Here is a 25,086-nt window from a genome sequence, read left to right as displayed (position 1 = left end):
CCACTGTACTCCAGCCTGGGCAACAAAGAGAATCCCTGTGTCTCTTAAAACCAACAAAAAAGGTGTTAAGTAAGTCAAAGTATGGAAGGAAACGGAGGTAATTCTTGTAGTCTCTACTACCTATCACTTGCCCATGCCAACAATTTTCAATTAAGACGCACTTCTGCTATTGATCAGTGGATGCTGGCACATAATACTGGGTGGAGGGAATCACAGAAAGCTGAACTTTAAGGAAACAGCTGTGGGCCCCTTCAGTCTAGTAGAGGAAAGGGAGTTACCCCTGACCCTGGAGGGCTGCTTTCTATGACAATGGCCTATTAAGCAATCTCTGACTGCTCCCATCTCCAAAACCTCCCAGAAATACAGTGTGTAGAAGCCACTGACATCCACTTCTATAAATGTATAGTGAAATCTGGGTATAAAGTTTGGCTATAATAATTCATTTTTCAGGCTGAGTATGGTGGCTCACTTTATAATCCCAGTGCTTTGGGAAGCCAGGGCAGGAGGATTACTTGAGGCCGGGAGTTTGAGGGCAGCCTGGGAAACAGTGAACCCTGGTCTCAACAAAAAAATTTTTTTAATTAGCTGGGTATGGTGGTGCGTGCCTGCAGTCCCAGCTACTGGAGAGGCAGAGGTGGATCTCCTGAGCCCACCTCAGGAGGTTCAAGGCTGCGGTGAGCTATGACTGTGCCACTGCACTACAGCCTATCTCCACAAAAAAAAAAAAATTTTTTTTTAAATAATAGCCCAGATTTGGGAACAACCTAGGTCTAACAACAACGGGACTGATTAAATATTGTGAAATAACCATAAAAATATTAAATGTGATACTACAGAAATATTTAATTTTACAAAACATGTTTATCATATGCTACTTTATGAAAGCAGCAAATTATAGTACATTATAAATAATTATAAAAATACAAATTATACAAATTATAATTTTAAAAATATAATAGCTGAGTGGGGTGACTATAGTTAATAATAATGTAGTATATATTTCAAAACAAGCTAGAATAGAGGACATGAAATGTCCCCAATGTATAGAAATGAGAAATACTCCAGGTGGTACCCAAATACCCTGACTCGATCACTACACATTCTATGCATGTAACAAAATATCACATGTACTCCACAAACATTATGTATAAATTTTAAAAAGGTAAATCTAAGCAAAAAAATATGTAAAGGAATAGAGGAAAAAGACTGGAAGGTTATTTCTTAAATGTGAATAGTAGTTATAATTGATAGTGTAATTAAAGTGTTTTTATTTTTCCTTTGTGTTTTTCTGTATTTTTCAAATTTGCTATAACAAACGAAGGCCACTTTTGTAATTTGAAAACACCAGATAAACTTAAAAGTTCTCCAATTTCTTAATATGCCATTTTTTTGAGGCTACTGTAATTAGCACACACTGTGGCATCTCCAATGGGTCATTCGCATGCAATAATTTTATCAAAACCAGACACGATCTGTTTATGTAAACATATTTTCATGTTAAGTAACCCTGCACCCTGGCATGTGTACTCTGAAAGCAGTGTACAGGCTGTTGGGCTTCTCAAGCTGTCAGCCTACCTGACAGCTGGATTATATATAAGCTACCACTTTCCTGATTACTGGGAGCTAAGGCCTGGCTGCATCAGGAGGAATTTCAGGCTGGTCTCCTTTGCACATTTTTGCCCTACCAGTCCCTGCAGCTGCCTGGGAAACATGGATCAGGGAAAACAGGGGAGCCAGGGAGTACCAGGAAGGATCCCTTGTTCCTACAGATAACTCCCTGCTCACTCTCAAAGCCACAAATCCCATCATCTGACATTTATTTTATTCCTTGGATCTTGCAGATATTTCTATTAAAATTAGCTTTCTGAAAGTAGCTTCTTAGAAGGACTTTATCCTTGAAGCCCAGTATGATGATGACTTCCATTTAATACACGCTCATTATGTGGCAAGCACGCTATATACCTTACCTCACTGAATCCTCACAGTAACCCCCAGAGGCAGATCTATTATCCCCAGTTCACAGAAAGGGATGCTGGTGAACTAACTTGCCTAAGATCACAAAGGTAAGTAGGAAGGGGGAAATAAAATCCAAGGGAGTCTTCTGGCTCTAAAGCTTGTCTGCCTTGAACACTTCTTCCTCCTGCAAACTATAAATTACTGGTCAATTATAAAGAGGTCATAGTTTATACCATAAATAAAGGCTTTTTGTTGGGGGGGGGCGGATGTGGCATGTATGTACTTAGGCAAAAATGCTGCAGGATGCAGTATGTGCACATGTACCCCAGAGCCCAAAGTAAAATGAAAAAAAAAAAAAAAGAAGAAAAAAAGTAAATAAATAAAGGCTTTTGTAGATTTGTGGATTCATCTAGAATCTGAATCACTTAACTTCTATAAATTCAAAATCAAAATAATCTGAAACTATTTGTTTTAACAAAATTCACACATATGAAATATTTCATGCTCTGGCTGCATTCTGGGTCCATGGTAGTACCATTCCCTCTCATCAAAACATGATCAGATGTGATCGCCTTATCTTCTATCCATCCAGGAAGGCCCTTCCAACTTTCTATCCATCCAGGAAGGCCTTTCCATCTCTCCTTAGTAATGTTCCTAATATTCTATGCTCAGTTTAGTCAGTAACTGAAAATCTGCTAGTTTTTTGTCCTGCGTACTCCCTGCTCATCCATCAAAGCTGAAGAACAACTTGGAAAGCCATTTCTGAACCTAGCAAAGGACCAATGGTAACAACCTGGGGGGAAGGCAGGGTGGTTAAGCTATACATGAAACTCGATATCTAAATCCAATTGGAAAACTGCTTTTTATAAATCTGCATTTCTCTCGTTAATCCTCGCCCGAATAGTGGACAACTCAGAGAAAGATTACAGTATTTCTCACATTTCCCCCACCCACAAAAAAGCCAGATTGATAACTTCAGGCCTTACTGTGTAACGAGAGGCAGGGCATATATGAGAGGCGACAGAGCCAGGTGGTAAGGGGCCCGACTGCCTTGGCCTAAGTCCTGGCCAAGCAATTTTGCTGTATAACTTCAAGCCAACTTAAAAACTTATCAGTTTTCTTCATTATAAAACAGGGGACAATAATAGCACCTACCTCACAGGACTGTCTAAAGATTCACTGAACTAATAGTTGCTAAGCAGCTGGACCAATGTCCAGCACATTAATAGTGCTATTTAAGTATCAGCTACCACCATCATCATCATCATCAGACTGTAATAATACTAAGAGATCCTAACATCATGGACAATCTACCACCATCACAGGCCCTACTATGTGGCAAGTCTCTGTGCTAGGTCTTTTATGTACAGATCATCTCATTCACTCTTTGGTCATCCTAAGATGTAAAGAGTATAAACCCATTTAACAGAGGAGAAACTATGATTTGCAGAGGTTAAAGAACTTGTTCAATGTCCTTCAGGAAGTACTAGAAGTAGGAGAATTCATACCCAGCACGGCCCAGGCCTGCACTCTCTATATTGCATTATGAACCACGGCATCTCACTCACACCAAGTTCTAGATAAATGCCTACTGATGATAGTCAAGATGATAACCCAGACCTATTATGTATCAATCTCCATCAAATACTTGTTTAATTTTTAGGAGGCTGACACAGGAGGAAAATAGAAAAAGAAGCCAAAAATAGTCTTTTTCAAAAAGACAAACCATGAGGTCAATTTCTACGAACAGACTTTTTGCCAAAGAAATTATTATATATAATATAAAATATAATATAATATAATAAACTCTTTCACACTGAACAGGACATAGTTCTCATGGCAACATCCACACTTTGGAAAGAGGATTTAAAAAGTCACAGCTGCGCATGAAGCCGCATGTCCCCCACTTCACAGAAGAGAGGAACACAAAAGGAAGATTCTGAGAAGCAGTTCCTCTGTAGCATCGAGAAAGCCTGCTTGGGCATTCCAATGATGTATTTATTGCAGTAATACCATGTCACCGAATGGCCTAGGAACAAAATACTGCTCTGGGCACTTTGGGAGGGTTCCAAATTATAATACCCAGGCAGGATTTTTATGGGATTTTGTAAACCTCAGGCAAACATCTCAGCATATAAGTTTCAAAGAAAATCTGTAGAATCTGTTGGTTGGTGGCTACAGGCTTAGCGCAGCTTCCTTGATCCCTTTAACCCTTGACTGAAGCGTAAAAGGTTTCACCATGCAATTCTTTAACAGCTGCAAGCTAGCTGAAAGCTGAAATCCAATGGAAAGCAAGTGCCTGCCAAAATCCGAAGAGAGGGAAGACATACTGTCGCCTCTTTCACTCTGTGTATTCTTTCTAGAGACCCATGGGAGAAACTTCCTTCAGACCTTGGTGTCAGGAAAAGCTGTACTTCTCTGGAGCAAAGGGCTTGCTTTTGTAACTTTAGAAAGTTTAACATATATCTTGTGACTAGCCGTTATCATGTCCCTTTCTCCTTTGCCCATCAGGAAGCTCAGCACTAAATGTATGCGTGGCTATGGTGACCTGGGCATGCATTTCTCTGCCAGTTCCTCCTCCTTGGGACTCATAAACTTGCTGTTTAATCTTTATGTTCCTTTTCCTTTCATGTAGTTTATTGGTTCGTGTATTTTCTTAAGAGGTGGGGTCTCACCATATTGCCCAGGCTGGAGTGCAGCGGCTGCTTACAGGTGCAATCCCATTACTGATCAGCACGAGAGTTTTGACCCGCTATGTTTCCAACATGGGCCGGTATACCCCTCCTTGGGCAACCTGGTGGCTCTCCACTTCTGGGAGGTCACCATATTGATGCTGAACTTAGTGTGGACACTTATCAGCATAGCACTGATCTAGGCTATAACCCAGAAATCCTGGGCTGAAGCAACCCTCCCATGTCAGCCTCCTGAGTAGCTGGGACTGCAGGCACACACCACTGTCCTCAGTGGTTCATGTATTTTTCAATCTATTATAATAATTCCAAATACTTTTGGGATCAAGGTAGGACATAAATGAATTAACCTGTCATTATCATTGCTGACCATAAGAACAAGTCTTAGAATCACCTGTGCAAGGAAAAATGACCAAGTCAAAGGCTGAACACTCACGGTTATGTCTTCATGTCAAATATTTTCCATTCACCAATTTAAAGAGCTGCTTTAATATGAAAGAGCTTCTCAGTGCCAGAAAAAAGCTAAGTGTGAGCAGTAAGAAGAAAGGCTAGGCTTGAGCAGAACATCTCTGGTGTTTGTGCCCTGAGAGGGAGTAACACTGCCAGCTGTGCATCCTGGGAAAGGAATTTAATCTCATCTGTAAAATGGGGATTACAGAGCTTCCCTCAGAAGACTGCTGTGAGAATTAAATGAGACAATCCAGGACTTCTCTTAGCAAAGTGCTCGGCCAATGAGAGCTACTATTATTGCAAATATAGGCTGAAACAGAAACTGCTGTGATAAGGTTTAGGTAGATCCCTACCTAGCCTATGAGTCACAACAGGCTTACAGCCTTACCAGGCAGGGCACACCAGGGCAGGGAATGCTGGCATCAAAGCAAGTATCTGTAGTCTTTCCCTCATGTGTCCAAAGTAGGGGTACAGGATGCATATCTATTTAAACAAGCTTGCTTTGAAGCTGCAGGCAGCATTTAAGATTAGAGACTTGCTCAGCAGCCAGAATTCCTACGGTTCCCTAGTCTTTCAGGTCCTACAAATATAGTCTAAAATGGACGAGTAAATGTCAGAACCCCAGAACAAACCATGGTAGCACAGCTATCAAAGGAAATGTGACGCTGGGTCTGAGCTCACATGTCCACCCTCAGTCTTGGCTTCTTCCACACTGAACTTCCCATGGTCCACGTGGGCTCATCAGTGCCTCTGGCTTCTGCACGTGCTACTCCCTCTTCCCTCTTCTTCGCCTAGCTCTGAGTCCTCCCAGACAACCTAGTTCAGATGTTTCCACCTCAGGGAAGGGGAGGGTGGAGTCACCTGTCCCCTCCTCTGTGCTCCCACACAGTGCCTTGTTACTACCTTGGTAGGAGCACTGATGGGGCTCTTCTCTAATTTACCTGCTCGAGCTGTCTCGCTGACTCTCCTCGTCTCAAGGCAGGGATGATTCATCTCTGTGCTTGGTGCATCAAAAAATGTTGGTTAGATGGATGTCTGGATGGTAGTGTAGCATCACATATGCTTTAATATCTATGCTGTCATGGTTTGTTCTGTGGGTTCTGACATTTACTTGTCATTTTTAGATAATATTCGTAGGACCTGAGAGACTAGGGAACTGTAGGAATCCTGGCTGCCGAGCAAGTCTCTAATCTTAAATGCTGCCTATAGCTTAAAAGCAAGCTTGTTCAAGGGGGAGCTGAGGCCGAGAAGCTTGGCCTAGACTGTTGGTCAAGACTTGGATTTTCTCTTATAAGCAACAGATGCTAGCAGGGCAGGGAAGTAACACAATCAGCTTTATACTTCGGTGAGATTCTTCTGGTGGCACTGCTGACAATGGGCTGGTGACTTATGGCAGGAAAACCCATTTCAGGAGGATCATGCCAAGCCTTGACTGTTCTATGGCAGGGCTGACTGAATCTGCATTCCTCGCTGAGCTAAAGCCACCACGCTGACGTTGTCCATATCAGAGCTCGGACCCAGCATCAGCTATTCTAAAATGTCTGCATTAAGTGTCAGCTCCATCGCTTATAACTCTTCCTCTAGGGGCAACTACAATCATCTTCTGCTTGATCTTAATATAAGCACTGAGCTATATTCAAGTGATAACCACTGTAGCTTATACCCCCTCTGAGGCTCAGATTGGGTAATTTGGAATTTAAATAATATAAAAGGAACAAGCTGACATGAAAATAAGGTCACACTTTAGTTTCTTCTGAGCCAATACACCCATTTGCTCTCAGTGAAACAGCTGAATATAATCAAATTAAATACAATCCCTATTGCAAAAGAAGAAAGACCAAGGCCGTTTCAATAAACCAATTCTCCTGCCTAGTTAAACTGCAAAACCTTCAGGAAAGGTTTTGAAAGCATGACCCATCAGTTCTAATTTTTAAAACTTATCCTTTCAGTCAACACTAGAAAAAGGCCCATTCCAACTTTTATCTTTGCTACAAAGTGCTGTTATCTTGGCTTGATGTCAGGAGCTCTATCTCTCTTTCTGCTGACAAGCAGAGACGAGAAAGATAAGATTGGAAACGAATCTCACTTCTCTGAGTAAATAAATAATCAATACTCATCTAAATGCAAATGAGAAGGCAGCCCCCTCTGATAACAGCACTCTTATCAGAGAGCCAATTTTCTTCAGACATTTGGCCTCAACCAAATCACCATCATTCAGCCCCAGCCTAATGGCAAAAAATCGTAACTAAATTGAACCGATCACCAGAGATCAACTAAGTTCGGCCCTGGCCACTTCAGGTTCAAATGTTTGGGAATGCAATTTTGCCCCCATTAACTTTCAATAGCAATGAAGAACAGACTGGTCAAGGGGCTAGTCGGTGCAATAAACAAAGCCTAGCAAGGGGGCCAGCCAGAAGATGAGGAGGAGTGGGCTTCAGTGTTTAAACAACGACAATGTCACGATGGAAGCAAGCCCCAAAACTGCGAAGGGAAGGCCGCTTCTGTGGGCTGAGCAGAGGGCATTCTTTCCCCTAAGGCTTGGCTGAGACTGAGAAGACATTTAATTTGGCTAATGATGATGATGATAATGATGATTAAAGTTTATTAAAACAAATATAAAGAAAAAAGAGATATTAAAAAGCTACTGTAGCTAAAAATAACCTAAGGTTTAAATGATCAATTTCCTCCAACTAATTTGTCTTCGACTTACATCTGACCCAGCAGTGCCGCACTGACCTGATTTTACTGAAAGAAGACGCCGTCTATAAGACAAATCACTTTCAAACCACTGCACTGGGGTTTCTATTTCTTTGCTGCAAGACTCAATTCACTGCTGATGAGAGTATTGGGGAAATTATGACCATTATTGATAGGACAGCAAAACCACTTTCACACAGCAGTCTTCAAGTCGACAGAAAGCTTGCACTAGACCATTAATGAAGGTGTCAGCCTAAAACCCGAAATTAAAGACAAAGGCTGGAAGAGGCCTAATTTTTAAGCCATGTTAAGGACACCAGACACACAGAAGCAGCAGCCATTCATTCTCTTAAGAGTAACAGAGCTTAAATAAGGGTGAGCAGAGGAACGGGCCACTCTGCTTGTGATTAAGGAAAGAAATGCTTCTTTTTTGGCCTGGCCTTGGAGTTCCAAGACCATAGGCTCTCAATGTTATCTGCTCACAATCTTCGCCAGCCAAAGGAGGCCATGCTTGGTGTGAGACAGAACTACCCAACGTTTTACAATCTCTACTGCTGCTGTGAGCATCTGATCCTAGAAGGCAGATGTGTGGCAGCTAGAGTGTGGGTTTTGGAGTCAAAAAGACTTGGATTGAAATCCTGGCTCTTTTACAAGTTATGTGACCCTGGGCAAGTTAGTGGATCTAAACCTTCATGGAATAATTTCCCAAATTATGTGTAACACAATGCCTAGCACATAAGCACTCAATAAATGTCAAGTTATATTGCAAATTTGACAAAATCATCAATTTGCCCTTTTTGAAAACAAGTCAAATACTGCTTCATTCCTGGATTATAATAACAGCATCAGCAACTGACATGGAGGATTTTCCTGGCCCTTAACAAAGTGCCTTCCACGCATTTGCTTTCTGGATCTTCATAAAACTCCATGCGGTAGGCCCTACTGATCCCCACTTTACAGAGGAGGAAACTAAACCATGGTGCCATTAAGTCATGTACCTATGTCGAGGCCAGGGCGAGAATGCAGGTGTTTCCAATTCCAAAGCCTGTGTTCATCACCACTCTGCTATGCTGTGTCCCATAAAGAACACTATAGGTTTTGATCTTTGGGTCTAAAAAAAGAATTGTAAGGCTTAGAAGATTTATCAGTTTAGAAAAGAGTAAAGAGGCTGGGTGGGAGGCCAGGCAGCAGGGAAGGGTGTGGGAAGTTGATTTTGAGGGGGTCAAAACTGAGAGTCCACCAGCCCTCACAGCAGGCATGTCACATGAACACCAGCTGCTTGCCCTGATTTTTCCAGGGTTGGGGTGCAGGTACTTTTTCTAAGTTAAGTCATTTACAGACTTACTGCCTCAATCCACAGTTCTGAAAGTGTGATTTCTTTAGGGTTTAACTATACCCATTTCTAGCCTTGTTACAACTTTTTTATTGCAACAGAAAACATTTACTGGAAATATGTTACTGCTATTACCAGGTCATAAAATAAAAAGAAAAATAGTTTATGTATTGCCATCATTTCCAATCATCAATCAGAAAGTGCCAAGAGGAGGAAGGGAAAGGGCGTATGGCTGAGATTTCCTTCTTTGTGTGGGAGAAAATGTAGGAGCATCATAATTCTTTAGAACAAATTTATTCTTGAATACCTAGCCTCACGAATGGGCTCCTGGGAGAAGCAGGGAGGCATCCTTTTGGCATATCCCCTCCTCTCTGCAGCCCTGCCTGAATCCCTGTCAAAATTAAGAGTTCTTTCATCCCACCTTCCTTGGGACCTTGCTTTTCTCAGTGCACCGAGCATGCTGAATTAGAAGCACTTTTGTCTATTTGTCATTCCCCATATCGCACCAGCATCAGGGCACTCTCTGAAGGCGGGGTAGGCGGACTTTCCAAAAAAGCTCAACTCTGTCTTCCAGGGCTTCAGCACAGCAATAAGGCTCTTCGTTGGTACTCAATAATCTTGTTAAATAGAATGAGGTGGCATTGGAGATTTTTGGATCTTTGTTAAACAGAACGAGGTGGCATTGGTGGTTTTCAACGCAACAAGGTGGCACTGAAAATTGAACTCAACAACCTACTTCTTGTGGCTAATATTCCTAAGAAATAGTAGCCCAAGTACACAATGATGTATGTTCAAAGATCTTCCTTACAGTACTGTTTTAATATAAAACATTTCATAAACCTAAAAGTTTACCAGTAGGAAACTATTAAATTATGGTATATCTATACACTGGGGTGTCCTGTAGCTGTTAGAAGAATAAGCTAAGTTGGTTGGGTACAGTGGCCCACATCTTGGGAAGATCACTTGAGACCAGGAGTTCCAGACCAGTGAAATCCATCTCTACAAAAAACAAAACAAAACAAAACAAAACAAAAACCCATAAAAATATTAGCTGGTTGTGGTGGTATGGAGCTGTAGTCCCAGCTACTTGGGAGGCTGAGGTAGGGGGACTGCTTAAACCCAGGAGTTCGAGGTTACAGTGAGCTATGATGGTGCCACTGTACTCCAGCCTGGGCGACAGAGCAAGTAAACAAACAAAGCTAAGTTAATAAGACATAGAAATAACTCAATGATACATTATTAAATTTATAAGATATAGAATGTGTAGAGTATGCTACATGTTAATAAAGTAAAACCCCAATTACATAGGTGCACTGATGTGTAGATTTGTGAAATACACAACACAATCTGGAGGGTCGTGAACCAAACTGTTCTCACAGCTGTTCTTTTACCTACAGTGACCTGTGAGGAAGGTGTAGCAGCAAAGAAGATGGCTTTTGATTTTTACTTTAAAGATTCCTATCATGTTTGGGTTTTTGACAGTAGACGATTACAGGTATTACATTTATCATTTTAAAAATTCAATTTTAAAAAACGAGGTGGAACACATTTCAGAGACTATTCCAGCTAGATGACACTAGGGAAGACTGTGGCCCCTGGAGCCTCCCTGAGTCTCCTCTCAAAGCATCTGGCTCCTCACACACAGTGTGGGCTCAACGGCTCTGGAGAGACACCTAAACGGTTGGTGAGCCAGAAACTAACTTGGGATAGTGCCTGTTCAAGGGTTCCTGAGGCCCACAGTCAAGCCACAGGCAGATCACAGAAGCTTCCAGTGCTGCTCAAAGGGGCTACGCAGGCAAAGGTGAAGAGGGCTGACTGGAGCATATGGGGCCAGACTACCAAGACTGTTTACAGCTAGGTGTGGTTGCTCATGCCTATAATCCCTTTGGGACCACAGCACTTTCGGAGGTCAAGGCAGGGAGGATCACTTGAGGCCAGGAGTTCAAGAACAGCAACATAGTATGATCCCATCTCTACAGAAAATAAAAATTAGCCTGGTATGGTGGCATGCATTTGTCTTAGCTGCCTGGAAGGCTGAGGTGGGAAGATTGCTTGAGCCTGGGAGATCATGGCTGTAATAAGCTATGATCACACCACTGTGCTCCATCCTGGATGACAAAGCAAGACCCTGTTTCTCTAAAAATACAATACAATACAAAATACTTATGTATTTATAATATTAAAAATTAATAACAAAAACTGTTTACAAATGCAGGCCACAACTGCAGACCAAGGGCCAGATCCAATTCACTCCTGTTAACACCACAGCCACAGCATGGTAACTATGCCTGCCCCAACCTCCTCATGGATTCAACACAGAGCCACCAAAAACAAAGGGTACCCCATAATGTCTCTGGTCGGTCTTCTTCTAGGGCAGTTCTGAAGCCTCCACACAGGCTTTGAGACAAATGGTGGTCAGGAGTCCATTCCTACAGTCTGTGGGTAGAGAAAAGGTCTGGATTTGATCCCTGCCTAGGCTTAATATAGTGTATGTCTAGGGAATGTTCTGCAAACTCTGCAGAGCCCAGCACATTTGAGACAGTATGATGTAACACTTATGAGCCAGACTCCTTGGGTTTGACATCTCAGCTCCATCACTCACACGCTGTGTAATCCTGGGTAAGTTACTTAGCCTTTCTGTGCATGACTTTCCCACCTGTAAAAATGGGATAATAGCACCTAGATCTTAGAGTTATTGCAAGGATTCATTGAGCTAATACAGGTAAAAAGTGTAAGGAGAAAGGATGCCTGGCCCACAGTTTTCACGAAGTCTGTAGCTTTAGCTGTACTGTCATGCCTGGGTGGTTGCTTCTGCTTTCTAAGCAGCACTCAGCGAGAGAAGGGTCTCTAGTTCTCCAGCAGTGGCTGAAACCTCCAGGTCAGTCTTACTCATCTCATCTTCCTCCCCTCTAATGATAAAGTAATCCAGAAATATCCTCCAAACGATGCCATTTCAACCATCTGTGCCTTTCCCCATACTAGTCCCTCAGTTTGGAACAATCTTCCCTCTACTTCACTTCTTTAGTCTATATTTTTTCCCACTCAAGTAATCAAAACAGTGGCTTAGATGCCACTGTCTCTGGACTTCTTTGTGCAATCCACACTAAAAAGACTTCTTGTACTACATATATGCAAGTTGAGAATGGAGAGCGCATTTCAGCATGTCTACATTCCTAGGACGGCTTCAGCGTACAGGTGAGCTGAGTGATTACTTGGTGATGAAACAAGCCCAGCCTGCTTGGCTACATCCTGACTACGTCTTCCTCTGCAGCAGACTTGGAGATCTACCTTCGTCCGACCCCGAATGGTTCTACTGTTTGGAGATTCCCATTAGCGTCCCAACTCTGACGGGGTTTCCTAGGGATGGATGGAACTAGCGTGGATCTAGCTGACTCAACTGGACATTGACTGGAGAATGGAAGACCATCACTGACAGGGTCCAAGCCTTCATCCCAATCAGTCTGTTTCTCTTACCCAGGCCTGCCTTCGGTAGCCACCTATCCCAACATGTATCCTACCAAAGTTATTGGAGCCACAACACACAGGCCTAAGTGGAGACCACTCAACATCAGAACAAGAAGAGGTAACACATGTACAATCCAAAACTTCAAAACTCGCAGAAGGCTGCGAGCCACTGGACAGGAGCCTCATATACGTCGCCGTGGGCAGAGATGTGCTAGACAGCCCAGACCCTTCCCTGCCATGAGGAGTGCTAATAGTCTACATCCTGTCACTATGCAGCCAGCGGGAATGTACTTCTCTTTGGAGAAAGAAGCCCCATATTATTTGTAAAAGAGGAAATTTTTTTTTCCTCCTTGAAGTCCAGATATCACTTGTTAGACAGGTTGGAAACCTTTACCACTGTCCCTAAGAATCCAATTTTTCAATCCAATCTGTTTCTCTTAACTTGAGTTACTGTGACATTACCAAATTTTACATACAGTTATCTGTTGCTCTGTAAAGAAATACAGATGGTTTTTGTGGAAATAAACAGTCATTTATTTTAAACAATTGTAAAATAGTTTATGGAAACCAGTGGAGTAATGCATTCAAATAAATGCCAAAACTGGTTGATGGGGATCCAGGGTGCTAAATCACAGTGCGTGGGAATTTAGCTGTGGGGAACAGATAGTAAATCCAGAGTGACAGAATTTCCCGTGATGGCAAAGGTTTCTGACATCCAGTCCAATACTCAAAACCCACAGCAGTTCAAACCCATTTTCCTTAACACGGCCTTGACAGCCAGTGAAATTAGTGAATTTAGTCACAAGCACCTAAGGACAAAAAACAGAAGAAACAAAAATGAGACTTCATTTGTCTGCAGCCTTCTCTGAGCTACATAAAAGTGGTGACTCCAACCTGAGTCAGTGGAGAGCAAGCTTAGAGCCAACTGTTTTCAGTCAGCAGACTTTGTTATGATACATTGGAATCCGAAGACTTTCTTTCAAATCTGCTTATGTCAGAGGCTTGGGTAAACCACTTCCTCTCTGAACCTCAGTCTCTTCCTCTGTTAAATGAAGATAATACAGTAGTTGTATGTACTTGACAGGATGTTGAGCAGATTCAGTGAGGCACCAGGGTTAACTATTCTTTGGCAAGCTTGATGCCAGTGGCCCTGGTGGAAGGGGCCCTAGGCCTGGGTGGGACAAAAGGCTACAGGGCCTCTTAGGGACTTCTACCAACTCTTCAGCGAAGCACCACTGCCAGTGAATGGTTGGACCAGCCTTTGTAGGAACAGAGAGAATTCTAAGCCCTTTTTTGCTTCCAATTTTACAGGACAATCAACTATAAACTTACTACCCCCTTCCATTCTCAAAGCAGGTTTTTTCCCTTGTAACTGGGTTTCCAGTGATGACACCATGATTCCCCCAGTGAATTAATTCAGTTGTTCATCAAACATTTACCAAACTCCTACCATGTGCCATGTCCTGAGCCAAACACTGTAGATATAAAGATGAACAAGACTCCGAATCTGGCCCCTAAGGACCTGGCATAGTGAATATGGCACTCTCAGGTTTGGAATACTTCTTAGCCTTCCCCCTTATTGTTGACATTAAATCAGCTCCCAAGTTCTGCAGACTCTGCCCACTTAATAGGTCTCCGTTGCATTCCTTCCCACTCAGGCCACAGTAATGGTTTCCCAATCTTCTCCTGGCCTCCAGCCACCCACTCTTCACCCTATTGTTAGACAACGTTCTCCAGAGCCAAATTCTGGTACATTCAAGGTATCACCTTCATGCTTAAAATCCTTTCACAACTTCCTTGCAGGCTACTAGTTTAGACGCAAAGTCCTTATCCTACTCTCAAGGCTTTCAATTTCCTGTCCATCCTAATTTCTGGTCCATCAATGTCCTCTACAGGACATTGTCCAAACTAGTCTCACCATTCAGTGCATGTACGTCCTGGCTTCCTACCTCCATGTCAGTGCTGCGCCCTTCCCTTCACCCAGACCGACTCCTCCGGTTTGTCAAAATCACATCCCTCCTTTTTGATCATCCCCTAAGTCTTATCTTTTCTCCTTCTGACCCCATGACATCAGGCTCAACCAGGGTCCCAGACTGGCCTCCTTCCTTTTCCCACAATAGGGAAAGTTGCACCAGTTAACACCTGCAGGCTCTGCTTCAAGGCAAGAGGATTTCTACAATCCCCAGCCAACCAAAAACAGGGCTTCCTTTTAAAAAATCTCACCTTGGCCTTCACATTTCATTCAGTTAACTGGTCCTTGCTCCTGGCCCAACCCTGCCCAGAACCCTGCCCTAAGGCCTGACGTCATGCTAGGTTCTCAGTAGGCCTCTCTGAAGATTCTGCCTGCCTGTCTGTCTAGATTTCCTTGCGCATAAATCATGCATTTAATTTCTCTAAACTCAACCATATTTACTAAGTAGAAATGAGGAAAAAAAAGAGGGAGAGACCTGACTAAGAGCACAATTTAAGCAGTTGGGAGATTTCCACTTGCCATGACTCTCAGTGATCCAATGAGCCCCAAGAGTGTGAATATGCAGCAGGAGTCCTGAATTCATCCTTGCAACTATGGAACCTTGTAAATGTGTGATAAATGACTAACTGCATTAAACAGGTGGATGATAGTGTCTCAGTCTTTCTAGACTAAGTTTGATTTTAGCATTTAAAAATATGTACTTTTAGCGGTTATGATGCTAGAGAAAAAAGCTGTGTGAATTTAATGAAAAAATTATAATACATTGCCCCTGATGGACATTTTTAAAGAGATTTTCTTTCCTACAGGTAATTTTGACATTGGGGTTTTTACTCACCTGTTGCCTTTGTGATCCAAACCTGGATAAGCGGTGGTTCTTGGTACAGCCACCCCTGGATGCTGAGCATCATCTGCTTCCCTGGTCCTTGCTGCCAGGACCTGCAGTCCCCCCCCCTTCCCCCCCCATCCTTGTGCCCCACCCCCAATCCTGCTGCTGATTGCCCATCTGCCCTGTTCCCTGCTGTGGGGGCCAGATCCTTCAGAGATTGGCTCCACCTGGCAACAGGGCTTCTCCCTGCCTTCCTTCTAATGACCATTGTGCCAACTGAGGTTGTGTTTCAAGTCAGAACACAAGCCTTGGTAAGTACTTACTTATTTTTTATTTTTTGATGTACGTAGAGAGGCCAGGATTGAGGACTACAACCTAGGAGCATAGATTCAGGTTGCCCTGAATACATTCCCAGCACTTTAATTACCGCTACCCTGTCCAGCTTTATAATAGCCATTTAAACTCTCGCCTCAATACGCTCCACTAGAAGGATCACGATGGCGGGGTTCAAATTCAAGCTCTACCACCAATTCATAAGACCTTCAGATATTACTTAAGTGCTCTAAGTACTGTTTTCTTATCTCTAAGTGGGGGATGATGATAACCTCTAACTCATGGTTATTATATAGAATAAGATAATAACACAAGTAAAACAGTCTGGCACATAAATGCTCAATAAATAGCAACTATTTATTATATTAATACAATTTTGCACATTTTGCTATGTTCAACTCTCAAGCTATTAAACAGATAAGAAGCTGAATTATATATCCTGTTTTATTTTAAGCCAATTGTGACTTATAACCGAATATGTTAAAATATGCTTCTTTTTGTGGTACAAACAAAACAAAAAGGTAAAAACAATGGGGAAAATGGCAGCAGAAGAGACGTGGCTGCCAGCCATTTTCCTTTCTCAGAGTTTTCTTTCGTGTTAGATCTATTATCTGGGAGCTGGGCTGCCCTGCTGGCTTTCCATTTGCCTTGCTAATAACAGTAAATCCAGCAGCTTCCACTGCAGTTCCTGTCTCCTTCAGCTGACTCCCAGGCCAATCAGCATTTCCTCTCTGCTAATGTCAGATGTTCCCTGGGAAGTCCTGCTGAAAAGAAAATTTATGACTAAAGTTTCTCCAGCTTTTAACCCTTCTACATATCCTGCTCCAGATGCAGGGTGCTCTGGAGGAAGGCTAGGTCATTCCTACACGTGCACTCCTATGTTCTTGCTAATGCTCTACTGCTCTGACAAGGGGCCTCGGACCCCTGGAAAAGCCCAAATGAGCAGCTGGGCAGACAGATGCACACATTCTGGGCTATACCTAATATGTGGACTCAATTTGAGCTGTGTTCCTTAGCAGCTAAAGTCTCTTTTGAACTATGACTCAAAGCAGTTATATGCATACAAAGAGCATTAGATCACAAAATTGTGAGTCTGACTGGGTTTCATAGCTGAAACTGAAAGGAGGGACCAGGAATAACACTTACTGAGTGATAAGATAGTAACAGCAAAGAATTACTGGGTGCTTGGTGCTTTGCAAGGATCTCTGCTTAATTCTCACAATAATGTTATGAAGACGACATTATTAATTTCATTCATTGAAAATGAAGTTCAAGCAGGTTAAGAAACTTATCAGAGAGCTAGAAAAAGCAACAGGAGGCCAGGCATAGTGGCTCACGCTTGTAATCCCAGCCCTTTGGGAGGCTGAGGCGGGTGGATCACCTGAGGTCAGGAGTTTAAGACCAGCCTGACCAACATGGAGAAACCCTGTCTGTACTAAAAATACAATATTAGCAAGGCGTGGTGGCACATGCCTGTAATCCCAGCTACTCGGGAGGCTGAGGCAGGAGAATTGCTTGAACCTGGGAGATGGAGGTTGGGGTGAGCCGAGATCATACCATTTGTACTCCAGCCTGGGCAACAAGAGCAAAACTCCATCTCAAAAAAAAAAAAAGTAACAGGAACAGGGGTGGAACCAGGTAGGTCTTCTAGAAACAAGGTCCTAACAAAGCTCCATGGTTAAGGCTACCAATCAGAAAACTATGATATGACTGGGACCTTATTTTACTGAAGAGAAGATTAAAGCAAGGAGCTCAAAGACAAAGAATAACCAGTTTTAAGCCACCAGAGGAAGCATGATCTTCTGATCCACAACAGCCACCTCCTGAAATAAATCCTCCAAGGGTCACAGAAGAGGAGAATGCACTGACTTAGGCTTTCAGGAGACAATGGGGTGGCACTCCACAATCTCTTCAGTGGAACGGAGAACAATGGCTATCTGCCGAGGAGGCTTGCTGACAAAGGTGGCAGTGGTGCAGCAGCCACTGCCAGGCCCTTACAGACCTTATGTTCTTGGCACAGAAGGATCTCATCACAGGGCTTTCATTGTCAGTAAGTTCAAGACTTTGGGGATGTCTGCATGCTGGCTCCATGGACTTTTCTATGACCTCTTCTCCACCTCTCCACAGAAGTTAGATGATATACCTAACCAGACCAGCAAATCCAGTAAACTAATTTTTGTCTCAATTTAAAAAATAGTAAGAATATCAAAATGTACATATGACAGCTGTTTGGGACTCTAATTTTATGGAAAAGCAGCTGTTTTCATTTATATTTAAGATATTAGTCATTCTTAGAATGGAACAGAGTATCCAGCTAATAGCTTATGCTTTAACTTACGGAAAATACAGGTCACGAAGTGTTGGCAGACTCGCAATACAATGACTATACTCATATAACATTTTGGTCTTAAAAAGTTTGAAAATGTTTATAAGAAGAAGCAACTATTTAATGATGATGTTCTCAGAGAAAACTGATACCCAACATGATTAAATGAATGGTTGCTTTTAGGAGAAAGTACATTTTCAAATAGACACAGTCCATGTAAGTAAAGAAAGAAAGATCCTTCTAAGCTGTAGAATTTGAAAGTAAGCTGTTTTCTTTTTACAAAATTTTAAAATTAACTTTAATCAAAGTAGCATATATGTGGTTTTAAGAGTAAATAATGCTATTAAGTCCTATGATGAAAAAGAATAATTCCCTGTCCCATTCTAGAGTCCCTCCTTACAGGCAATTTGTTTATTGGCTTTTGTTTTTTTTTTGGTTGATTTCTGGTATTCACCTTCCTATTTTTTATTAGCATTCCCATTCAACTACTTAAATAAGTTATTATAAATATCAGACAGTATCTATTAACTTAACATTGGAGAGAATGAGGACTTAGGCTGTGCTCTCTCTCACACACACACCCTTTGGAAAGTGAGTTTGCTTTTCTTTTTCTTTTTCTGCAATACAGCAGCTTCCTCCTGCTGGGCACCCTTACGTGACTATCAGTATTTAAAATGTCTGCTTTTGGTATACTCCTCTGGCTCCCCAAGGACTCAGGAAAGATCCGTATCATTACAGGAACTTGAGGGCAACACTAATTTCGACAGATGTGCATTGCCTTTCATTTTACACACATTTACATTTACATTTGATGATGTAATTCTCTGAAGGAGTTTGATCTCCAATAACCAAAATACAGTGAATCCATTCCTAAACAGAAAGTGGTGGCCTCAGGTGTGGGCTGGCCAAAAGAGAAGCAGCCATGAGATGTGGGTTAGTCTTCACTATATCTTAGTTCATTCCACAGATGTGCTAGCCACCAACCCTGGGCCAGCTGTGGTGCTGGTAAACCACAAGGAACCTGCCTCTCCAAAAGGAGCTTTCACTGTTCTCAAGGAAAAGTGGGGGCTCTCATTCTGTTCTCTTACAAGGTGCTTACCAGCAGCTGGCAAGATCAGTGTATTAGGACCTTACTGGGGACAGGGCCATGGTGCCTCTGTCACAAGCCTAAGTGGTTGAGGGATACTAATCTCTATAGAGGATTAGTATCCCTTCCCAGCTTCCAAGGCTAGGACATGGCCTGTTCCCCTTGATGGCCACTGTTGATCCAGACAGATTCATTCACTGCTCATTAATTTACCCAGTCCTTGCTGCCCTGTCCACTTCTCCCTGCCTGCATCAACGAGGGGTGCTGGTAGCCCAATTAGGAGATGTGTGGAAACGAGTGGAAAGACTTGAGGTTATATCAGAGCCTGGGAGACTGAGAGACTCCCTTTAGGAGGGGAACTCCCAAACCTGAGAACTCAAGAAAATCCTTCGTTAGAAAATGGAAGGACTGGCCAGGTGCGGTGGCTCACGCCTGTAATCCCAGCACTTTGGGAGGCCAAGGCAGGTGGATTACTTGAGGTCAGGAGTTCCAGACCAGCCTGGCTAACATGGTGAAACCCCGTCTCTACCAAAAATACAAAAAATTAGCCAGGCGTGGTGGTGTGCGCCTGTAATCCCAGCTACTCAGGAGGTTGAGGCAGGAGAAGTGCTTGAACCCGGAAGGCAGAGGTTGCAGTGAGCCAAAATTGTGCCACTCTACTCCAGCCTGGGCAAAAAGAGTGAAACTCCATTTCAAACAAAACAAAACAGGAAGGACTAACAAAAGCCGGAACAAGAATTCCTATCAAATGTGTTTTGTTGCTTTGTTTATTGACCATCTCCTCTATTAGAATGTTAGCTCTCTGAGATCACGAAACTGTCACCATTATATCCTTATTCACTACCTGAAATGTAGCCAAGACTCCATAAATATTTATTGAATAATAAGTTAGGTTTCAGACACACTGTACCTGAGAGATCTGCATGACCCTCAGGGATTCTTAGACTTAAGTTACGTTATCTTAATTCACATTGTTCTGCTATTAAATGTAGTGTGCCAAAAGAAAGAAAGAAAAAAGGCAAGCTGAAGTTTTGCTATGATTTGATATTTCTATGATTATGTGGTGACGGTTTCCGGGAAGATTGAGGAGTTCCAATAGACCACCTTGTATCTTTTGCAGCACTTGGGCTTTAATCACATCTCACTGACTTTCTGTTTGAAAAATTGGTTTGATGACACAGTAGAATCTACACACCCAGCTGCCTGCCATACTGTGATTAGTAGCTAGGTAACCAGAGAGGTAGATGCTGATATGTCCTCTCCCCAGACCTGCCTCACGGTGCTAATCCAATGCCATTTTCCTGATTTTAAGTCATCTTTGTCTCAGGACATTATTGTCATGTAAGGCAGAAAAAGAAATACCCTTACTGACTAGCTATTTTTCTTTTTTTTTTTCTTTCTAATGCATTTAAAGCTGTTGCAGATATGCCACAGAAAGTGCCACTACTTATAATTTACTCAAAAAGGAAGAAATATGCAAAATTATTAGTGCAGTTGTTTAATGCCTTTTACATTGCTTACGGGGTAAAACAGCTCCAGTGTCAGGCCTCTGTAAGCAGCATAACAGGAATTGGGTGGTTCAGGTCCTTGGTTTCCTGAGGTGGGGTAACTACTAAAGCAGTGGTTTTTCATAGAAAGTAGCTAAAATCAATCTTGGTAGAGAAGAGTTTTCCGTACAGCCACTAATAGGATAAACACATCAATGGCCTGACCAAAGAAAGGGGGCCTTCTGCTTCCTCTGGAGGAGACTGAAGTTCTTCATGGAGGCTGGAGAGATGTAATGGGCACATGCAGCGCTCTAATCCTCTGTAATTATAGAGTCATTTTCATTTTCAAAATCACATGGATATTTAAGTACACTTCCTCTTTTAAATGTTTTCTGAGAAGAATCAACAGGGTCTGTGAGCTACTAAACTGTGAATTCAAAGACTTTTAAAACTCACTTGTAAATGTGTTTGTTATAGTCAATTATAGTTTGTTCACATTATCTCCAGAATCTTTGGCATAGGAAAGTAAATTTGCAGATATAAGCTATCTGATAAATAAGCCTCGTGACCATTAATCCATCCCTATAGATATATGTCATGAATTCGCTTATTAGTTAAAAAAAATCACTTCAGTTGACTCTCTGAGTCTAGTTTTCTCCTTGTTCAAAATAAAGTGTGCTTCCAGCAGATTCTAATTCAAACACAATTCATAGGCTCATACTATCACAAGGTATAAGCTTTCTATAGACTTAACTCACTAGAAAACAAAAGGTGCAGGCAAAGGCCAAGTCATATGGTTAGAAAAGGAAGTAAACCAAAACGTAAAGAGAAAGCCAGGTTTTATGGCATGCCTGGCATCATAGTGGCAATGGGGATGATGGCAGCTGATGTCCACTGAGCATGTACCGTGGACTAAGTGTTTTATATGCATCCGGTTAAGACAACAACCCTGTATGATAGGTGTTATCACCTCTATTTACAGAAGAGACAACTGAAGTCAGAAGGGGCTGATGACTTGCCTAACTTCACAGCTTGTAAAAGGCACAGCTGGGCTAGGAACTCGGATTGGTTTGGTTCTAAAGCCCATGCCGTTTCCACTGAGTCTTGCTGCTGCCCCCAGCTGAAGCAGGGACATTTGGTCTCTCTAGAGAGAAAGGCAACAGCTTCCACTGAGCTGTGGGCCCCGTAACCTTATCCAGTAGGAGGAAGCACCACACAGTGGCTAGCAGTACAACCTTGAGCCATTTGGCTTTGAGTCCCTACTCCCCCACTTACTAGCTGTGTGACTTCAGCAAGTCCTGCAACCTCTCTGAGCTTTAGTTTTCTCATTTATAAAATGAACATAACAACTGACTCAAAGAGTTGTTTTAAGGGTTAAAGTGTAATGGAAAGTGTCTGGCAGATCACCTGGCCAAGTTTAAGTATTAGTAGGTGGTAATTATTATACCTATAACTGTATATGCAACTTAAAACCACAGATCAATGGAAGAAACTATGATCTCAAAGGTGTTATTTAACAGATGAGGTAATAATAAAATATCCTATTGCTTTCTACGCTACAAGAATACATGTTTATACATTTAGAAATTCATATTAGTATCAATAGCGTCTAAATTATGTATTTTTAATTTTTGTAAGTTCTTTCCCATTTTATTATGAGTATTTTTAAACCACAGAAAAGTTGAAAGAACTGAACACTGAGAACCCATATACCCTCACCTAGATCTACAATCAACATTTTACAATACTTGCTTGATCACATATCAATCAATTTTTTAAAATGCATTTCAAGTCAAGGAGGGGACATAACTACATTCACTCCTAAATACTTCAGCAAACACAGCATTAACAAAACAATATTTAAGATTCTTTTTTTACTTTTAGGTAAAATTTACATGCAATACGTGCACAAATTGTACAAATACAATTTGACAGTCTGACAAATGTACACACTTGTGCAACCATAGCTCCCCTCAATATATAGATTCCCTGTTAATACAAAGATGATTAGCTTTACTCCAGAAAGTTCCCTCATCCACATTACATTTTAAGTGAGGAAGCCATGGTGTATGGAAAAACAAACATTGGGCTCAAGAATCAAAGGGTCTGGCTTCAAATCTCACTTACATTACTCATTAGAAGCACATGCAAGTGTGCACACATATACTCTGTGTCCTCTCTATTTATATATATTCTTGGTTTTCTCAACCATAAAAAAGAGATAATGCCCATCTCCAAGGTCTTTTGTAAAGGTTAAATACAAAAATACTTGGAACACTGTAAGTATTCAGTAGATGGAATCAAATAGGAATCATTACCATGGTACTTTTTACCTTTCTCCCACCTCTCCCCAATCTGAGGATATTGTCTTCAAAAAGAAAAGTAAGGACACACACACAAAAAGCCACTGAATAAGAGATGAGGGGAAAAAAGGCATCTCTCTGCATAGGCAGTCGTCTCCCAATTTATCCACTCTGACTTCAGCTAATTAAACATCTGTCTCAACGGTCTCCTCAGCAAATTAGTCATCCCCACTTTGTGACACTGATTGTTGGTTGCAGCCTTTTCCCCACTTGCTACCATTCCCAGAAACTTCTAGGAGTTTACTCACCAGGCACATGGCAAGGAATGATGCAGGGTCCCCATTAACCCCCTACAGTTGCCCTTGGTGCCAGTGCTGTTCATAATGCTGCCAGGCATGCCCTTAGATCTGCCGCCCCAAGATAAACCTGTTAAGGGGTGACAATGTTTTTGTCTACGTTTCTGATTTCCAGATTTTGATGTATTTTCTAAGTGCTATGTACATGTACCAGACTAAAGTGTTTAATAAACATTTAACTAAAAATCTGTTTTTTAAACTAGTTTTGATGACAAAGCAATCAGGTAACAGAAGTTCTCAAATGAGGTGAATTAAAGTCTGGTAAATTACCAGACAGCTTTTTCTGAACATATAAACAAAAGCTTTGTCGGGGCTCAAAGGGCCAGCAGGCAAACAACTGAAGACTTGTGGCCTGGATGCATGATCCATTTCTCTATACAATGCGGGGTGTGTGTACGCATACACACCTGCTTTGGCAGGAAGTAGGGGAAGTGAGGTAGGGGCGAACTGTGTTCTAAACACAGAGCACATCTTAAAAATGGTATTCTGAAATTAGGCTTTTTCTCAATCCATTAGGCTTTTTCCCATTAAAATTGTCACGATTGACCAAAGAACTATCTTTTAGAAAGATAAATGGCTAATAAACACATTTAAAAATACTAAACAACACTAAAGACCCAGAAATGCTAATTAAAATGAGATACTGGCTGCTAACCATCAGTTTGGCAAAAATTAAAGACTGATAACATTCAGTGGTGGTAAAGAGCTGGCAAAAAGGGCATTCTCACATACTCTTGGAATGGCAAAGAATGGGCATAAATTGTTTTTTTTTTTTTTTTGAGACGGAGTCTCACTCTGTTACTCAGGCTGGAGTGCAGTGGCACAATCTTGGCTCACTGCAACCTCTGCTTCCCAGGTTCAAGCAATTCTCCCTGCCTCAGCCTCCTGAGTAGCTGGGATTACAGGTGTGCGCCACCATGCTCAGCTAATTTTTGTATTTTTAGTAGAAGTGGGGTTTCGCCATGTTGGCCAGGCTGCTCTCAAACTCCTAACCTGAGGTGATCCACCTGCCTTGGCCTCGCAAAGTGCTGGGATTACAGGTGTGAGCCACTGCACTGGCCGGGCATATGGGCATAAACTTTTTGAAAGGCAATTTGTTTTCCTCAACATTTTCAGTAACTAAATATCTGACAAGCAATAGATATATAAAATCTAGCACAAATGTGCAAGAATATTCAAACAAGATTGTTCACTGCATGTTTCTGTAATACTGCATGTTTTTGTAATACTTAATTTTTTTGAATACTTAATTTTTTGAATACTTATTTTTTTGAATACTTAATTCAGGGCTCCATTATCTGTTGGACAGATTTCTTGAGTGTTTTGTGGACTCTAATTCATTTGTACAATGCAGATGGGTGTTTTCTAAGAGAAATTCTGATTATATTGCCCTTCTTTCAATAGATCCCCTCTGCCATCAGAATAGAGTTCAAATTCAACACAGCTTACATACAGACATGACCTAGACCCTAATGACCACAGCAGCCTCATCCCTCTTTACCTGCCTAGTTTCTATTCATCTTCAGATTTCAGCCAGATGATGAGCTTGGGACAGTCTTCCCTGACTCCCTAGGATGGAACCAGGGATCCCTGCTCCCCATGTACACCTAGGCCCTATACTTACTTCCACGTATCCCTTGCATGGTATTATAATTGCCTGCTTATCCCAACCAAACAGAAAGCTCCTTGAGAGTAAGAACCATTTCTTGGTCTTTACAAAATCCCTAGTGCCTACACAGTGCCTATTACAAAACAAGTTCCCAAAACATAAATGCACTTCTATTTTTTTTTTTTTTTTTGAGATG

General features: G+C 41.9%; 1 protein-coding gene across 9 annotated transcripts in view; it reads right to left on the bottom strand.

The window, feature by feature from the left end:
* Positions 1 to 25,086, bottom strand: part of MAPKAP1 (MAPK associated protein 1) — a 267,937-nt gene that overhangs the window by 70,769 nt on the left and 172,082 nt on the right. The window contains exon 8 of one of the 9 annotated variants that reach the window (XM_017549147.1): positions 13,102 to 13,400. The exons of the other annotated variants lie outside the window; for them this stretch is intronic. Within the exon in view, the coding sequence (XP_017404636.1) occupies positions 13,387 to 13,400 (14 nt within the window). The 3' untranslated portion in view covers positions 13,102 to 13,386. Of the gene's footprint in view, positions 1 to 13,101; positions 13,401 to 25,086 lie in introns of those variants that run through there. 9 annotated transcript variants of the gene reach the window in all.

The sequence above is a fragment of the Cebus imitator genome, unplaced genomic scaffold, assembly GCF_001604975.1.
Source record: "Cebus imitator isolate Cc_AM_T3 unplaced genomic scaffold, Cebus_imitator-1.0 Scaffold216, whole genome shotgun sequence".
In the NCBI taxonomy this organism is placed as follows: domain Eukaryota; kingdom Metazoa; phylum Chordata; class Mammalia; order Primates; family Cebidae; genus Cebus; species Cebus imitator.
The sequence above is the reverse complement of the archived record's forward strand: the minus strand, read 5'-3'. Positions and strand labels throughout refer to the sequence as shown.